The 19,819-nt window shown below is 37.6% G+C and overlaps 1 protein-coding gene across 4 annotated transcripts; it reads left to right on the top strand.

Moving 5' to 3' along the window:
- Positions 1-49: 49 nt before the first annotated feature.
- On the top strand, positions 50-18,739 carry ap1g2 (adaptor related protein complex 1 subunit gamma 2). 4 transcript variants are annotated; one of them, XM_012961812.3, is made up of 22 exons: positions 50-78; positions 1,678-1,882; positions 2,739-2,863; positions 3,280-3,421; positions 3,710-3,806; positions 4,230-4,306; positions 4,500-4,592; positions 5,463-5,543; positions 5,630-5,728; positions 6,675-6,730; positions 7,130-7,243; positions 8,363-8,503; positions 8,736-8,790; positions 9,043-9,165; positions 9,472-9,555; positions 9,824-9,951; positions 10,525-10,629; positions 13,301-13,442; positions 13,507-13,645; positions 14,476-14,636; positions 16,270-16,368; positions 17,316-18,739. In XM_012961812.3, the coding sequence occupies exons 2-22, from the start codon at positions 1,682-1,684 to the stop codon at positions 17,415-17,417; spliced, it is 2,364 nt and encodes a 787-aa protein (XP_012817266.2). In that variant the 5' UTR covers positions 50-78; positions 1,678-1,681; the 3' UTR covers positions 17,418-18,739.
- The last annotated feature ends 1,080 nt before the right edge of the window (positions 18,740-19,819 follow it).

Here is a 19,819-nt window from a genome sequence, read left to right as displayed (position 1 = left end):
TTGCATAAAGGCTAGAAAAGCCCGAGAGCTCGCAGACTTGTGTGTGCCAAGTTGTGCGCCCCTAGCTGCTGATTTCTTGTAAGTGACACGGAGACAATGATGGCGTTCGAGCAATTATAGTGAAATCAGTACAGGTTGAACGAGCTTTTTTTTTCTCTGGCGTTTGCTTGCTAGCAGTTATCTGGTGGTTGGAAAAGACTTGCATAAGCAGAGACAGTCGGTACTGCAGTCCTCCAGCTGCTGCATTACATTTTTGTAAAAAAAAAAAAAAAAATAAGTATATTCAGCGTCTGTACCACCTCTGATATTAAAATGAATACAATACCCACAATAAAAATCCTTGTCTCAGGTATTTATGCAGTAGAATAACAAGAAATTACTGGTTTCCAAAGTAAAATCATTTAGGGGCCAAAAAAAGAGAATAAGACATTTCTCATTTACTGAAACTGCTTATTAGTGTCCCACTGGACATCCCAGCACTTGCAGGGTCTTCTTGTTACGTAGTTACATCAATGTAGCTATATACAGGGTCAAACCTAGGGGTAGGCAGAAGAGCCTTGGGTGCCAGTACCTTTTGGCTCACTTCAGGATGTATATATAATTATTTAACCATGGCGTGTATTATCTAATTAGTTAAACTGCTTTGTAGGCAGTGCTAAAACGATGAAAAAGTTTGGGGCACGCTTTTTAATAATCTATAATGTTTGTGGGCAGAATTAAAAATATAATGTGGTCTCAGCTGTCTACATGAAAGCTGTAAATATTTAGAACTTATTCTTGAAAGAGAGAGATATGCAGGATTATATAAATATATATGACTCCATTAGCTCATGTTTCTGCTGATCTTTTCTGTTAATAACCAAACATAAGTAATCTTTTTTTACACATTTCAGTTTCTTGCATTCTTTTTTTACATGTTGCAGTTGCTTGCTTAGTATTTTGCGATGGCTAGTTTTAAGAATAAGCACAAAACATATCAGATCCATTTTGCTGGTTAGCGTTATCATTTTAAATGGCACCAGAGCCAGTAATGTGTAGAAGCTAGCCCTAACAGCAAAATCATAAATAACAACAGGATTTTTGGACCAAGAAAAACAGATGGAATTACAGTTTTTTCAAATGAAAAACAAGCTGGATTTTTTTTTCCAGTAAATAGATTAGCCACTGTGCTTCCTAGGGAATGCCTGAATCATCTCTCAGGAAGACAGGTTTGCATAAAAATGCACTGGCCATAAAGAAAAAACACTTTTGTTTTGGGTTAGTTAGGGGTTAAAGACTGCTCTGAAGATCTGTGCTTGAAAATAAAAGCCTTGTTCTGCAGGTCTTTATTGTGCTGAAAGAACACTGCACAATAATCTACAGTTCTCTCCGACAGGGAAGTCCTCAGTTGCTGTGCAACTTCAGGCGTGTCACTATTTTTCAGGAAGTGAGGTGCTGTCTTAAAGTGATCCAGGTGAGAAGCAGGTGTAAGAGTCAGAGCAAGAGAGACCGAAAGAGAAAAATTAACTATTCGAAGGGGAACAAGAGGGTGCGTGTTTCCTGGAAAGCAGAACTTCTTAAGTTCTGTACAGTTATTTATTTTTGCACAGCTTTATTTGTATTACATCTGTGATTCTGACAGTGTTGTAGCATACATAGATGTATTGAGTTCAACCTTTTGTGTTTATGTATTTATAGTACAATGGGCCCACCATTAAAGCTGCATGAGCTGATCCGAGCAATCCGCAGTGTGAAGACACAGAATGAAGAGCGGGAAGTGATCCAACGAGAGTGTGCCGATATCCGTTCTTCCTTTCGGGATGAGGACTCATTGTACCGGGGTCGGAGCCTAGCCAAATTACTTTATGTCCATATGCTGGGGTATCCTGCACACTTTGGGCAGGTATGTGGGTTGTTTCCTGACTTGTGGTTGAGTGGCATTTTGTGTGGGATAGAAACTCTTATTGCTAAAATTACTAGTCTTCTCAGTGGGTAACCTGTGGTGTCAGATGAAGTGTTTTCCCTTCCAGCATATATCAATAAGGAAAATGCATTAAACTACCCCTGATTTCAATGGGAATTATCTGATACCACTGGTACCAAAAACTACAGATGGTTCCCACTGAGGTCAATAGGAGTATTTGATGTGTTAAGTACAGCACTGTTGGTGCAACACAGCCTGTACTTAGATCTGCCATAGACAGGCCGTGAGTGCGGGGCCCGACTGCGTATTTCACCCATTGGCATTCCCCCATATTGACATTTGAATAACCGACAAGCAAGGTGGAGTCCAAGGGAATGCTGCCATTCTGCTCCTATCCCGCCCCTCATTAATATAGCATTGCTTAAAGCAGGAAGCAGTGTATACACTGACATACATGCAGGGGGCAAAAAACATGTGATTTGCGCCTCATTTTTGCACTTTATAGCCTGCCCTGCACTTAGTAAATGCAGCCTATTTGTGAAAATATGAATTATGAATTATTATTAAAGTTGCATTTTTAAAGATGGAACAGGCTAATAACTGTAGGTATGTGTGAAAGCTCGGCTTTCTTTTGGTAAGGGGAGAGGCTAGGCATTTCCTTGTCAAGCTTATTGATTGAGTACAAGAAAGGACACTAGAAAGCTTCTCTGTGAGGGTTAAGCAACACAGATGCATAGAGGGAATACAAGGACATGTTCTTTGTCAGCTATTGTTCGAAGAAGCAACTATTATTTAAAATGTATTTATTGTCCTTTAATGTATCTACTAATGCTAGATGGAGTGTTTAAAGCTGATTGCATCTTCAAAGTTCACTGACAAACGTATTGGATACCTTGGTGCAATGATGTTATTGGATGAGAGGCAGGATGCTCACTTATTAATAACCAACAGCATGAAAAGGTGAGAATGAGGAAAAAAGACCATTACACATCCATCAGTCTAATAAATGTACAAAGGTAAGGTGCAGCACCATTCCTGCAGATTGCTCCTATTCCATGGGTCTTAACAGCTTTCCTGAAATTCTGGCACAAATACTTTTTTTGAAATCTGGAACATTATTTTTATAAAAACATTTTAGAATGTTAAAATGTATTTGTGGATCTACTACATTGACTTTCATAACCGGAGGTCTCATACCTTATATTCTTATCTATAGAACTCACAGAATCTGGTAACAGGTTATTCTCTTTTTCTGATATAATGTCCCTTCTATCTGGATATTGCCAAGGCAACTTAGTCTTCTTCTCGATTCAGTTTTTTTATTTATAACTTTTAGAGTGTTGCATTTCCTCACTTGCGTTCTCTTTTACATCTAGGGATCTGGAGCACAGCTCCCCAGTGGTTCAAGGATTGGCTCTTTGCACTCTGGCCTGCCTGGGATCAACAGAGATGTGTCGGGATCTGGCTGGGGAGGTAGAACACCTATTGCAGAACTCCACTGGTCATGTTAAAAAAAAGGTAAAAAATAAGAAAACGGAAAAAGAAGTAGTGTTATCGTTTCTAAAGAAACAAATAAATAATAAGGGGTCAGTTTGGGAGAGGGTGGGGTTGAAAATTATTTACTGATGTACACTATTTAGATTGTTAAAAGAGACAAATTGTAAATCAGTTGGGGACTAATGCAAATATAATTATGCTTATGCCAGTTAAATTAAGCTATTTTATGGTTTTTTTACTAAAACTTTGTTTGTTTTCTGTCTATTTATTCTTTAATTCACCACTCATCAACTCAACTCACTCAACCAGGCAGTCTTATGTGCTGTGCATATCATCAGGAAGGTTCCAGAATTAGTGGAGATGTTTGTCCCAGTGAGTGAGGAGTTGCTTGGAGAGAAGAGGCATGGTAAGACTGGATTCAATAAGAATCATTTAAGGGAACAGTGGCTAGAAAGTTATGGTGACACTGGGAACTGCAGTCACAGAAACACTATGAAGAGAGCAGAGATGAGTTAGGGTAAATGTCATGGTCAATTTGAAATGAATCTCTTAGGGCCCTGAAAGCATTTCTGATGTGTAGCATTGGCTCCTTCTGAAAGCTCAGACTCACTATGCACTGAAATGGCTGCCTACACACCAATATTACAGCTAAAAAAATACACTTGTTGGTTCAAGACTACAGTTTTATATTGTAGAGTGAATTATTTGCAATGTAAACAGTGTAATTTAAAAATAAGTACACCATACAAATCATGGCAGAATCCCTTTAAAGGGAGAAATTTACAACGAGAAAACGTGTTCTGTGTATTTACTGTGGGAGTATTTTCAGGTGTGCTTTATGGAGCTGTTCTGCTGGTCACAGAGATCTGTCGGAGACAACCAGAGGCCTGTAAACGTTTCCGTAAGGTGAGGAATATCTATTTTCCTTAATGTAAGAGTTTGCCTCTGTATGCTATGTTTATATTTCCAAGTCCAAGCCCCAAAATGCTACCTGAAGTTTATGGGCCTTGTTATTTAAAAACAACATTTAAATATAGTGAGTTGACTTAAAAACGAAAATGTTGTGTTATTTCCTCACATGTTCTGTACTGTTTTCCAGCTCCTCCCACTACTCCTACAGAAGCTCAGGCAGGTTATGTCTGGTTATTCTCCTGATCATGTAGTGTCTGGCGTTACTGACCCTTTCTTACAGGTAGGCATACTGGCCCTTCCCAGCTCACTTTTGTTCTGTGCCCCACCCTTCCATAGTCAGTTCCTGCTTGTCATAATGTGAATGGCCTTGTTTTTATTTTTCTGTTTCTTTTTCTTTTCTCTGTTCCTTCATCCATCTCTGTACCTTTTAGTGGCAGTCTTTTTGTATAGTTATGCCTTCCTTTTGTACTTCACACTGGCGACCATGTATACCTTAAATGGGATCTCACAAAAAACATTTTTTAGCATAATTAAAGAAACTTTTAAATATACATTAATTAAATATTGTTTTTTTAAGTTGTTTGTAAATATAACTGCTACTGTGGTAGATAAAAATAAAAGTTACATCTTTTTGTATTTTTCAACTTTTTTTTCAACTTTGATCCTTTGTAACTGCCTTAAAACGCAAATTTGTGCAGCGCGGTTGGCACGTGCCATCTTAAGCTGCTTTGGATCCGGTTCTGTTCATCAAGTTTTCCCTTCCATCAGGAGTTTCCCCCTTATCATAGGAGTTTCCCCCTTATCATATGTCACCTGCATGACTTCTTGTAAGGGGATTATAACACAATAGGAGCGCTATATATTATGATATGGTAAAACATCATGCTGGTTGTGGCCAGCAAGGCTGTATCATAATTACAGTGAAAACGTAAAAGAAGCCAGGGGAAACAAAACAAATAATTACACATTTACCCCTTAATGTTTCCATTTGACAAATACAAAGGAACATAAACCTATAGTGACCCATTAACCTTAAATGCAATTGTTTTACCTTCCATTTGTTGTCTATCACCTTTTTTTTTAATAAATGATCTATTCTAACCAGTGCCCACGCATTTTATACCTTATTATACTCTACCCCTGTTCTCAGGTTCGCCTTCTGCGTCTTCTGAAGATTCTGGGACAAAATGATGAAAGTGTATGCGATGCAATGAGTGATCTGCTAGCTCAGGTGAATGAGAGAATTAGGATAAAAGAGGTATCACAAAAGTGATATATGTACTTGCATCATCATGCATCATATGCATCTCTTTTTAGGTATCCACTTGTACAGATACACAGTCCAATGCTGGAAATTCTGTCTTATATGAAACTGTGCTCACAATAGTGGATACCAAATCTGCAAGTGGTTTGCGGGTGAGTACTGGGTTGGGTTTGTTTGCAGAGATTTGCAGGGACCATTTTACACAGACCATAAATGTTCTCACTTAAATTGAGAGACCAGTCTCTCTTACATTTGGGCCTACACAGACCAAGCAGCTTTCTACGTTTGGGTCACACAGGCCAATAGCTTTTATCAAATGCTTGATTTTATTTTTTTTAAAAACAAAATATTTCTAATATACCATATACATACTCTTTAGATCACATTAATAATTCATTCTTCTTATTTGCTCACGATCATGTTCTATTTAAAACCTGAATATTTCTTAAGCTGGTCATCATATTGCCTAGGTTCACTTTCTGCATATTGGTTTGGAACAATGAGTCATTGATTGGACCATGTGCCACACATTTCACATGCTCACCTTGAGATACAGACCTTTGGTACAATGGTAAACAATTTTATCTGTATATTTTGGCTTTCTGTGTGTGTCCACATTCTCTCAGGTATGACTGTGTGTAGTCATTTAGACAAATCAGTTAGACAAAGCAAGTATGCATCTAGTGTGCCGTAAACAATCTTTTAACCTAAAGGTGACCCTACACAGTGCGATCTGCTTGTTTGAGGACGATATCTGGTTAATTCGACAGTTTGGCCCTAGGGCCAAATGATCAAATTAAAACTGCAGGTATATGGGCTGTGGGACCAAGGACCGCATCATCGAGCTGATGTGGTCCACGATCCGATGGGAAAATCAAACCTGCTCGATCAAGATCAAGGCAGATATCGGTCAGGTAGACCCATATATGGGGCCATGTATGGGGGTGCCCATAAGCGGGAAGATAAGTTGCAGAATTGGTCTGAAGCACCTGAATCAGCAGCTGAAATCTGCCCATGTATGGCCACCTTAACACAGATTCACTAGTCTCTTGTGTTTAGATCAATACCAGCACACTACTTTCTCTTTTTCCATTACAGGTTCTTGCTGTTAACATCCTGGGGCGGTTTTTGCTCAGCAGTGATAAAAACATCAGGTACCACGACTGTCTGCTCATTTTTTTGATTAAATAAAAAATTGAATTATTCTTCCTGTCACAATGAGGTGTTCCATGGGTAAAATGAAGTGGACAGCGTGTGCGCTTTGGTTGTGGATGGTAATAAGCATTACTGCTTACTACCTAGCAAAAAGCAGCAGGTATTTGATATCAGTAAATTCAGAATTTTTGTCAGTACTGTTATGGGAAACTCTCCGCACCTCTGCCTTCCAATTTCCAATAACTGTACATTTACAGGCAAGGCATTAGACAGGCCAATAGATACGCCTCATGTGACATGGCCATAAAGGTACCAATGTTTGCAAATGAGCCCTATGGGTCATCTGTGTGCACTTATGCTATAGTTTTCTTCATAGAACTGAATATTTTTTCCTGTAGATATGTTGCTCTCACATCTCTCAATCGGTTGGTACAGTCAGACTATGCGGCTGTTCAAAGACATCGAGGCACTATTGTAGAATGTCTCAGACAAACAGATACCTCCTTAAACAAGTAAGAATGAGTCAATAGGATGCCAAACCACCCACTTTGCTATTATATTCTTTTATTTTCTGTGAGATTCTGAACACCAAGGAAAGTTGCCATGATTTTTTTGTTTCAATTCTGTAGAATTGGAGTGCTTGACTGGGCAACAGGGACTGTGAGAGGGTAGACAACATGTGACTCACTTGATCATAACTACTGATATGCAAGCAGGCTTATAGCTATTGCTTATGTTTATTTCAGCCAAGCCCCTTGGCTCCATGTAATTTTTTGTTACATGAAACATTTGGATTTTATGCACACATATATCATAAAAGTACTTAGATTGCACTTAGATTTGTCTCTAAATGACATTAGTACTAATTATCAAAGACATTCCGTTTTAAAGTTAGTCTTATAGGATAGACTTTGTAGCTGCACAAATGCAGCATGTAGTTGAGTAAACTGCCTGTTATGCTGCTGGGACAGTGTACAGATGCCTTGGACAATTGGCATGCCTTGGTTTCCTGGTCATATTTTGTGCAGAGAACACAATAAGTACTGTATCTATAGTAATAACTCAAATCAATTGTACTTACTATGTTTTCTGGAAAAATCCAGTTGATTTGACTTATTACTACAGATATACCATGACCTGGACGAATGAAAACCTTCACAAACATACAGTAATTACTGCTTGGCTGGAGCAAGTAGTAGTTTTAGTGCCATGGTTGGATATACATACCAAAGATTGCATCAGGCACAGATCCCACAAACAGGCATGTAAATAAAAGAAAAGTTTACTTTATTACAAAAACATTAGGTTCACAAATAGCCTTCTGCATATCATGCACAGACACAACTAATCATAGCCTATTACCTGCTGCAATCTTTGGTATGAATTGCCTACTCAAGTTGTTGGTCTAGGCAGGGAATGGGCACTACAAATTGCCTGTAGCTGCACAAACTAATATAGGTCATATATCCAGGTGAGAGTGTGATTTTATATAAATGGGATACATTCATTTTAGGCTATTAATGTGTGCAGCAAAAAAACAAATAAATAGTCCTTCTGGCAAACTGGCATAAACATTTATAGCACGTTTCATCGATGAGACATTTACAAACCTCTATTTTGCTTTCGTGTAGGAAAGCTTTGGAGTTGTGTTTTGCACTAGTGAATGAGACAAATATTCTCCCAATGATGAAGGAGCTTCAGCGATTCCTGCAGACTTGCCCTTTGGAGCTGAAACAGCAATGCACATCAGGAATATTCTTGTGTGCAGAGAGGTGAGACTCATATCAGATGACTTTTGTTACAGTGGTGTCTAAGATTAGAGATAATATTTTTTTACAAAGTCATTAAGATCTGTGTGTAAATTGCATACGGGGCTGTTGCATATACTGGGAGGAAAAAAAGAAAATTAATATTGAGTAAGTGCAACAAGTTATTAATTTTTCCTGATGTATTAGACCAAACTTAAATCCCTATACAAACAGTAACACAATGCTTCTGTCACAGGTTTTCCCCATCCACACGGTGGCATATTGATACTATAATGGGTACACTGGTCACCGTAAGTACTTGCCTCTGTTGGCTGTAAAATCATAATGGCACACAGTGTTTGTTATATGTTTTCAAATCATTTTATTTGTATGAGAGTGACATTCTACAATTAAACTCTGTCTTCAAGCATTTTTATGAAGTATCTTTATGTTGCATAAAACTAAAACTTAATCCCTGTTAGTTCCTTGCTTTCTTAATTTAACATAGTTTAACATATAGTGTGGATTATGTTTATACCTATTTTTTTATCTTCTCTTATCAGGCTGGTGAAAGTGTCCGTGATGACGCTGTCTCACATCTCATTCACTTAATCAGTGGGGCCTCAGAGCTGCATGGTTACATCGTACACCGACTTTTCTTAGCAGTCAGCAAAGATATTGGGCAGGTGAGATTAAGAGAATATCAAAGGGAGTCAATCAAAGGGAGACTCCAGGAGAAGACACATGGGAGAATCACAGAAGGCAGACAAGAGATTAAAATTAGTGTCACAAAAGGAAGATATAGAACATGAGAAATGAGAGATAGAGGTTTAAAGATATGTGAGATTGTGTAAGGTGGTGTTGTTGTGGTACAAAAAGCAGTAGTTTTTAGATAGGCTAAATATACCTTCCTTAGGTGGAACAGAATAATTGAGGAAATATATCATTATTTGTGGTAAAGGTGACAATAATTTTTTGGCTTTTCTTTGCAGCAACCACTGGTGCAGGTCGCTGCTTGGTGCATTGGGGAATATGGAGAGCTTTTGATATCTGGATCAAGTGAAGAGCCAGTAAAGGTGTCATTTGATATTACAGAACAAATACATGATATCATTTTGAAGTTACCTTAAAACTGTATCATCAAATTTATGTCACAGCACTTGGAAGATAACCCTTTACTATAATAATAGTGTCAGTATTGCTCACCTCTAGTAATACTGTAGTAGTGAAACAATTGTGTAAGTCCATTGACATCTAATCCCTGTTGTGCAGATCTATTGGCACTTTATAGATACAAGATAATATTAATGACACCAGGGGTAAAGCGATGCTCTTATTCCTCAGGTAACTGAAGATGATGTTCTGGATGTACTGGAAGGTATTTTGCAGTCACACATCTCCTTGCCTAATACACGGGCCTACACTTTGACTGCTATAATGAAACTAAGCACACGGTTTACACGCTGTGTTGAGTAAGTAGAACACTTTTGGGTCAATTTATCTAAAGTCAAGTTTTAGTTTTATTCACGATTCTGTAAAACGTGGTGAAAAAATTTAAATATACTTCAAATAGTCAGGATGTATTAAAGAATAAAACCACATAAAGGAAAAAAGTTACATGAGTTTTATTGCATTTTTTTGGTGCTCGTATTTTTTTATCGACCTGGAAAATCAGTAAATAGGCTTTTTAAACCAAGTGTATACAGCAGCACAAAAGCATTGCTAAATGTCAAGAGTCTCTGGTCACTTGTGTTTAGGGGCATATATAAGAGTGAACTTTCCCCTAAAATAAATTTTCACTCTTTGAAACATGTGCCCCATACAGTAATTAATTAGCTTTATGTTCAGAATAAGCATTCACACTCTGCCAGGTACATATGAATTCAAGTATTTATGAAAGGTATTGTAAAAAATGCAGTTACTGTTTCCCTATAATGATATTGATTTTAATTTTCAGTAGCAGTGTGTCACTGTCAGTAAAATTATCCTCATGTACTCATTAATGTCTAAATTATAATACACTCATGACCTTTCTTCTTTCTTAGCCGTATACGACGGGTGGTTTCTATCTACAGCAGCTGTCATGATGTAGAATTGCAACAGAGAGCCGTGGAATACAATGCCCTGTTTAAGAAATACGACCACATGAGGTATTAATCTGTATGTATATATATATATATATATATGAATACAGGTTGTTGGCAAGCTGCACACCATAAGAAGAAACGATACCTGGGTGCCAGTGCAAAGAGCGTAGAAATGCAGAATTGGATTGACAGCACTCACAGGATTTACACAAAGCGGTCACAAGTTTCATTAAATAAATGTGAAACTTTATTTAGTCCGAAGTTTCAGCTTCTAACTGGAGCTTTCATCAGGGACAGTAACACCACAGTGCAGAGTGCATGTTTAAAAACCCAAAAGGGTGCCAATGTTGTTGCTAGGCAACCACAAACAAACAAATAGAATGACAAAAACAACATAAATCAATAAATATGCATCACCCTAAGGGGCAGATTTACTAATCCACGAGTCCGAATCCCAAAAGGGAAAAAATCGTATTGGAAACGAAAATTTTGCGACTTTTTCGTTGCCCTCACGATTTTTTGTATTTGTCGCGACTTTTTCAGCACCGTCGTGACTTTATCGTATTTTGCGCGATTTTTTCGTATTGCACGATAGTAAACGCCGGAAAAACCAATGTTTTCGCGGCGGCGACGAAAAAGTCGCGGAAATATACGGAAAAGTCACGGGGCATACGAAAACGGCGACGAAAAATTCGCGGGGCATACGAAAACGGCGACGAAAAAGTCACAAAAACACCGATCATTACGAAAAACCGCATTCGGACACCTTCGGACCGTTCGTGGATTAGTAAATCTCCCCCTTATTGTGCAGAACGTGTATGGAAAAAGGACATAAGCAGATAGGGCCAATAATAATACTGACCATATTGGCCATATCTGCTTATGTCCTTTTTCCATACACGTTCTTCACACTTAGGGGCAGATTTACTAATCCACGAATGGAGCGAAAGCGGCTGAATGCGTTTTTTCGTAATGAGCTGTATTTTTGCGACTTTTTCGTCGCCGTCACAACTTTTTCGCATGTCCGACGATTTTTCCGTCGCCATTACGACTTTATCGTATATTTACCGCGACTTTTTCATCGGCGTCACAAAAAAATCAAATTGGTTTTTCCGCCGTTTACAATTGGTCAATATGAAAAAATCGCGGCGGCGGCGAAAAAGCAGCGCAAAATACGATAAAGTCGTGACGGCGACGAAAAAATCACGCACAATACGGAAAAACCGGGACGGTGCCGAAAAAGTCGCAAAATTTTCGTTTCCAATCTGATTTTTTCCCATTTGGGATTTGGATTCGTGGATTAGTAAATGTGCCCCTTAAGGTGATGTATATTTATTGATTTATGTTGTTTTTGTCATTCTGTTTGTTTGTTTGTGGTTGCCTAGCAACAACATTGGCGCCCTTTTGGTTTTTAAATGTGCACTCTGCACTGTGGTGTTACTGTCCCTGATGAAATCTCCAGTTAGAAGCTGAAAAGTCGGACTAAATAAAGTTTCACATTTATTTAATGAAACTTGTGACCACTTCGTGTAAATCCTGTGAGTACTGTCAATCCAATTCTGTATATATATATATATATAACATAAATAGTAGATGTGGCTACCAGAGTTGAGGGGTGGGATTGTAATTTACAAGTGATGTCAGCATACATGGATACTAAATATTCTAAGCTGTAAAATGTACAAAAAGAAAAATGCATTCATTTTTGTAATCCATGTAATCCTTTATATAAGATGGCAAAGAAAACAAAACGGGTTACTTACATTAGACAGATCTTTATATCAGCAACAAATGGAGAGCTGCACTGTTCATCTCCTCCATTCTAGTAACTAAGCTTAATTAGCAGATATAACATATAACACTTGGAGGTTAGCAACTGCTACAGTACATTTACTTGGCTAGGGTTGTTTTTATGGGGCAATATGTAATATGAGCTTTTAAAATGCATATGAAGACTGGCTGGTGATTATTACCTTATAAAATATCTTAAGTAGAGCAATATTCTTCAAGCAATAATCTTCATGTGGGGTGGCATTTTCTGTGTAGCAACTGGTGTTGGTACAGGTGTATCTCCAAACCAGACTCTAGGGGGCACATTTATTTAAGTATGACAGGTACGACATACAAAAAATTAGTATTTGGTCGTACTGTGCGTATTTTCTGCGTCATGTTTGTACCTTGTTTGTGCCCCCAAACCAGGTACCGGTAGTTATTTTTGAATTCCTGACTTGGGGGCAAGTTTTGGTTGAATAAAAACAAGATTTACTACCAAATAAAGCCCCTGTAAGCTGATAGTGTGCATAGAGGCTACCTAATAGCCAATATTAGCCCTTATTTGGCACCTCCATGAACTTTTATGGTGCTTGTGTTGCTCTCCAAGTCTTTCTACATTTGACTGTGGCTCACAAGTAAGAAAGGTTGGGGATTCCTGGCCTAGAAGAATGGTGATATTGAAGTTTCTTTGACTGTAGCAACAGTATCAGATTGGGGCAGATTTATTAAAATTTAGATTAGAGCTCACCACAGAAAAATTCACCCACTTTCTATTCATTTCTATAGAATTTTTATCAAATGATGATAAATATGCTTCTAAAAATCCCATAGGAATAAATAAAGAGTGGGTGAATTTTTCTGTGGTGTGCTCTAATCTAACATTTTGATAAACTTGCCTCTTAATGTCTTGCTGCCTTGTGATTTGTGCCTTGTCATGGTTTATGTCATTTAATCTGTTTAGGTCTGCTATTTTGGAAAAAATGCCACTTTCAGAAAAATCAGCTACAGAAGAGAATGAAACTGCTATACCTGAGCTTAGTGAGGCTACTGAGAGGTCACCATTAGATAATTCCCAAATTAATTTTGCACAGCCAGAAAGCCAGGTAAGTGGAGTAATGAAATTACTCTGAATTATGGTGACAAGAAGCTAACAGTATCATTTTGCAGGTAACAGATCTCTTGGGTCTTTTGGAAGTGAGCACTGACATGACAATGAATACATCATCCACTGCAGGTCCGCCTCTACCTCAGAATGTCACAAGTGGAAGTAGTTTGCTAGACCTTTTGGATGAGCCCGTAAATCATGGTATGTTCATGTGTATACCTTCATGGAAGAATAATGAAAAGTGGGCATGATGTGAAAGCTTGTAAATTGTGTGTGGCTGTGTCCTGATCAACCCAAGCAAAACACACTACTATCTGAGGCCCAATTTCTGAGTGCGACTGCAGCTATGCTTTTACTTAGGTGCCAGGTATGGCATGGATATTTGGATAAAGTACAACAGAAATATACTGAAGAGCAAAAGGTGGAAAATACAGCATTGTGTTTCATTGATTGGCTTATGATGGCCTCATGGGCTGATTGGAGGGTGCTTTATGTAGATATGATGCGGGTTAATTTTTATTATCCTTTAGTTATCAGACATTATCACCAAAGTAAATTTTGTTTGTGTTTTTTAAAGTCTGTTTGTTATATGTAACTGGAGTAAAAAAGGTTTTGTCATATTATGTCTAGGGAAGAGTTTATGTATTGAAAAGGGTGTTTGAGGAGACAGGGCAAATATATTAGCTTTTGTACCCCTCTTCATTTGCCGCCCTTTTGGTATAGTAAAACTATACCAAAAGGGCGGCAAATGAAGAGGGGTACAAAAGCTAATATATTTGTTTGCAGGATAGATGTAGAAGCTATGTATTTGTAGTTGAGAGTGATGTAGAGGCTGATGTACTGAATAGCAATACATGGGCAGATGCTATACTGGGATCAGATAGTGGCTAAATGAATTGGTAGGGGATCCTGTAATGGCCCAAGCAATCAGGCAAAGGCTATGATATGTAACATATATCATATACAACCTGCAGTGTTGTTTTCCATGTTTTAATGTGTACAAGTCTCCAAATGCATGTTCTTCCTTGTAGAAATGCCGCCATTAGTTGTGTACAGTAAGGATGGATTACAAGTGGAATTTTCATTTATGCGTCCACCCTCAAATCCTGCACTCCTTGTTATTACTTCATCTGCCACCAACTCCTCTTCCATCACCATCACTGATTTTCAGCTGCAGGCAGCTGTGCCAAAGGTAACTGGGCTATTCTTTAACCATTACCCTGATGTTCTCTCTCTCTGTCGTAAGCATATTGGTTTTATTTTTTTTTAATTAAAGAAAACATAGAATTTGATACAGCTTGGTAAAGGAATATCAGTAAGGAATATCTGCCTAAATATTATTCCATTGTTATTCATTTCATTTTTGTCATTTTGGTTTTTGGACCTTGTGGTGTACTGCTATGTCATATGCATTTCTTTGAGAACAACAGACATTTAAGAAATAAAAAGGGAGGATTATAAAAAGGGGATTATAGATCATTTTGTGCATTTTCCTACTATGATAAATTGCCTACAACTGTTAAGTAAATAAATATATGGCAAATTACATTGCATTCTTATGTTGGAGGCAGGCATTATGAGCATGTTTATTTCCTCTCAGGTCTTGCATCAGACACAGATTTGTCAGTGTAGACAGAAACTGGCATAATTTTAAATATATATATATATATATATATATATATATATATACTTTAATGTAGTGACTATTAAATGTTGAATTTTTTTGATAATTGAATGTTTTACATTTTTTTGGTTAATTTAATGTTTTCAATTTTTTTAAAATTTGAATATGCAAATTAAGGTTTGAATTTTGCTTGGTATTTAGCTGATTTTTTCTGAATATCTACAAAGACAAAATTATAAAAAGAAATATTTATCACCCCCCTTTGAGTCTTTGTTAGGAGAACAAATAAATTACACCAATTTAAGTAGCATGCATACAGCATATAAATACCTTAACAGTTTTGAATACACTTCTTCCGTTTTGGTGCCTTTTTTAAGCTATAACAAAGGTATTTCTATGTGGTACGTTTAATACAGGTATAAGACCCGTTATCCAGAATGCTCGGGACCAAGGGTATTTCGGATAAGGGGTCTTTTTGTAATTTGGATCTTCATACCTTAAGTCTACTAAAAAAATAATAAAACATTCATTAAACCCAATAGGATTGTTTTGCCTCCATTAAGGAGTAATTATATCTTAGTTGGGATCAATTACAAAGTACTGTTTTATTTTTACAGAGAAAAAGAAAATCAATTTTAAAAATTATTTGATTAAAATGGAGTCTATGGGAGACAGGCTTTCCGTAATTCGGAGCTTTCTGGATAACAGATCCCATACCTGTACTTAAATTCCCTGCATTTATTTGTGCCCTTGAAAAAGTTATGTAATAATAAATATTTACATATTTATTTGAGTATCCTGCTTCTTTGTAAATATTATCAGTTGGGAATTTACAGGTAAACCATTGTAATAAGCACCATTAAGCAAAATATATATTTTATGGAGTGCAACACCAACTCTTATTAAAATGTAGTACCCAATATTATGTGATAGAATCAGTATTCACTTGAATACTATACTGCATCTGAACCCTAATATGTATATTTGCATTTGGAAATATAAAAGAACTGCATTGTGAGAACAAAAAAGTTGTCCAGAGCTTTACGGCACAAGTTTTACCTTTGTCATACAGTTCATATAAGCTATCAGCTGTATTTTATATTGGAAATCCAATAAATGTCTACATTGAGGGAAAGCAAATTGTAAAAATTTGAGGTTCAGTAGGTTCGTGGTTTGATCTCCTGTGTTATTCATTCTCCAGAGCATCCAAATCCAACTGCAAGGTCCAAGTGGATCTTTAGTTCCTGCTTCTGATGGAGGATCTGTCACCCAGTGTATCCGAGTCTTGAATCCACAGAAGGTATAGGGGACATGTTATAAGGAGAAAGTGGTCACAAAAATTGCTGAACACATTACATAGTTACATAGGATTGAAAAAAGACCAGAGTCCATCAAGTTCAACCCTTCCAAGTAAACCCAGCACACACAACCTATACTTACCTATCTATACCAACACATACATAAACTATATATACAACCAGTAATACTAACTGTAGATATTAGTATCACAATAGCCTTGGATACTATGCTTGCTCAAGAACTCATCCAGGCCCCTCTTAAAGGCATTAACAGAATCTGCCATTACCACATCTCTAGGAAGGGCATTCCACAACCTCACTGCCCTCACCGTGAAAAACCACCTACGCTGCTTCAAATGGAAGCTCCATTCCTCTAATCTAAAGGGGTGGCCTCTGGTGCGTTGATCTTTTTTATGTGAAAAAAGAACACCCCCCATCTGCCTATAATCCCCTCTAATGTACTTGTACAGAGTAATCATGTCCCCTCGCAAGCGCCTCTTTTCCAGAGAAAACAACCCCAACCTCGACAGTCTCACCTCATAGCTTAAATCTTCCATCCCCTTTACCAGTTTAGTTGCAGTCTCTGCACTCTCTCCAGCTCATTAATATCCTTCTTAAGGACTGGAGCCCAAAACTGCACCGCATACTCAAGGTGAGGCCTTACCAGGGACCTATAACGGGGCAAAATTATGTTTTCATCCCTTGAGTCAATGCCCTTTTTTATACAAGACAGCACTTTATTTGCTGTAGTAGCCACAGAATGACACTGCCTGGAATTAGACAACTTGTTATCTACAAAAACCCCTAGATCCTTCTCTATTAAGGAAACCCCCAACACACTACCATTCAGTAGATAGTTTGCGTTTATATTATTAATAATTACATCTTAATAATCTTTAATTTTACATCTTTTTCTTAACAATCTTTCTCCTTAATTTCTTTCTTATAGGTGCCCCTCAAGATGCGTCTTCGTTTTTCATTTTTGCAAAATGGAAATACTGTACAGGAAATGTGTGAAATCAGCAACTTCCCTTTTGGGACATGGCAATGACCTTAGGTTTTTCGACATCTATTCATGACACTACATGGATTAAGATTCCTCAAATCCAAGACAGTGAGCTGTGACACTGTTTGACTAATAACTGAACTTAGCACTGTTAATTAGATATTAGGAATACGAGAATAGTTTATAATGTTGTAGCTGTATTAGCCCCTTTGCATTACTGCAAAAATAGTATTTCATTAGTATGTGGGTACTTTATTTAGACTAAGAATCTCTGTTCAAAGTTGAACATTAAAGAGATGTGCTCTTTTAGTTTGCTTGACCTAAAAGAAAAGATTGCATCTTACACAAACTTGGCATAGGATCTAAAATGTCTAAATAAAAATAACATACTACTGTGATCCATTTTGCAATAGATAACATTAAAAATTAAACTAGAAGTTCCTCTGGAAGGAGAAAATCTGACATAAAGGAGTTAAACATGAAATTACATCTTTACAGAGCAGAGCTGGTATGAAATATGGACCTTGTACTTAAAGGATAAGTAAACCTTTAAACTAAGTGAATGTATAATTGATATCCACAGTAATATGTCAAATCACTGGACTTGATGTATTTTTTTTTTCTTGAAAACCTGACTGGCTTTCTCAATTCAGAATGACTTGGACAAAGATCTTCCTGTAATTAAAACCCTGGATGGAAGTGTTAGTCTAAGAAATTTTACATTCAATATCTTTTTTTAATATTACAAGAAATGTAAATATGAATTAATTATGTTACAAAAGGGACACCTGCTGCTCAGTTTCCGACTGAAATTGAGTCAAGAAACAAGTCAGAAGAAAGAAATAGGGCTGTTGCAATGTTTCCCTGTTTAGGAAAGACGCAACAAACTTTATCTGAGGTTTCGTATGTTTTTCCCAACAGAGGAACATCAGAGCAGGCCTCTTTCTTTCCTCGACTGGATCACGGTTAGAGAATGACCAGCAGGTGGCATGTTGTAACAAAATGAATTCATACTAACAGTATATATGTTTCTATCTTGGAATATGAATGCTAATTGCAATTATTTTAAAGGTTTGCTTATCCTTTAAATAGAAATAAGAAACAGTGTGCCGTACCAACTTTATAACAAAAACAAATACTAAAATATGCAAAACAATGCTAGACTATTACTTGTAATTTCAGTATTACACTACCAAGCAAGTTACATTTGCTACAGACTTAACACAAACTTTCATTGTTATAAAAAGTTTACAGTTGGGGTGAGCTTTTTATCCACCAGGGGGGCAGCTAGTGTGAAAGTTCATTTGTTCGGAGGTTGAAAGGTTTTTTGTTTTTTTTAAATAAAGATTTTTTTTTTTTAACAACAATCTGTTGCTCCACTTTTCATAAGTATAAGCAATTGTTAATACTGCAAAATTTGCAAATGTAATTAGCAGCATTAGCTTTTTTAATCTTAAATGTATTTTTCCCACAGCACCAAACTAATCACACCACCTTTATTTCAGATTTTTAAATATGTATTATTAGAATGCTAAAGTAAAGGTGAAGATAGATGTTTTAATGGCAAAGGAGTAATAAAAAATGTACATGTAGTCTTATGTTATTATAGTACCTACAGTACCTCTGTTTCACCTGCTGGTGGTGCTGTCTTACTAACTCCTTTTGCCTTACTTCCCATTTTGCCATGCCTTTTGCACTAAGGCACTCAATAAAGAGCGACCAGTAGTCTAATGAACACTAAGAGCTACTAAGAGAGATCTGCCCAGCCACCGTTAACCCTTTTGGCTGCCATATAAATAAAGCTGGCAATTCCCTTAGGCTGTTTGTGTTAATTAGGATTTGTGAGCATAATGAATTCTCCAGCTAATTAATGCTGTGTGGTGATGTTGAGGGGGGGGGTGACTGAATTTGTGTGAAAGCGGGGGATGCAGGCCGTTGTGATGGAAGGGGGCTCATGTGAGTGGCACAGAGCCAGCCTGTACCTGCCTCCTTCAAGATGACAGACTGCAAGAGACAACAGGGAGAAATAGAGAGACAGCGCAGTAAAAGCAGGGAGAGTGCGCAGAGTGTAGCAGATGCATCCGCCATTGAAAAATCAGCATCTCTTCTACCCTCCCACCAATATTCAGCCATATATATTTCACCCCCACCCGCATGAGCTCCCTGAGGTGTGAGCTGGCAGCTGTGGGCACTGACCATCTGTGTGCGTGTTCATGTATTCGCGTTTGTGTATGCCCTGCGTGCGCGTAACCAGGCAAAGAGCCTGGCAGAGAGAAAGAGAGAGAGAGAGTGGGGCAGAGAGAGACACAGACGGGGAACAAGACAGCATGAGAGATATGCATTGGCAGTGAGATGGGCATAAAGAGGCATATAGCGGGAGTTGGCAGAGCTACAACGCTGGCGTACAAGCTGGCACAGATGCGGCCCCTTCAGACCTGGCACCTGGT

Source organism: Xenopus tropicalis, chromosome 1, assembly GCF_000004195.4.
Source record: "Xenopus tropicalis strain Nigerian chromosome 1, UCB_Xtro_10.0, whole genome shotgun sequence".
NCBI classification, from domain to species: Eukaryota; Metazoa; Chordata; class Amphibia; order Anura; family Pipidae; genus Xenopus; species Xenopus tropicalis.
This window is presented reverse-complemented; position numbering and strand designations above follow the sequence as displayed.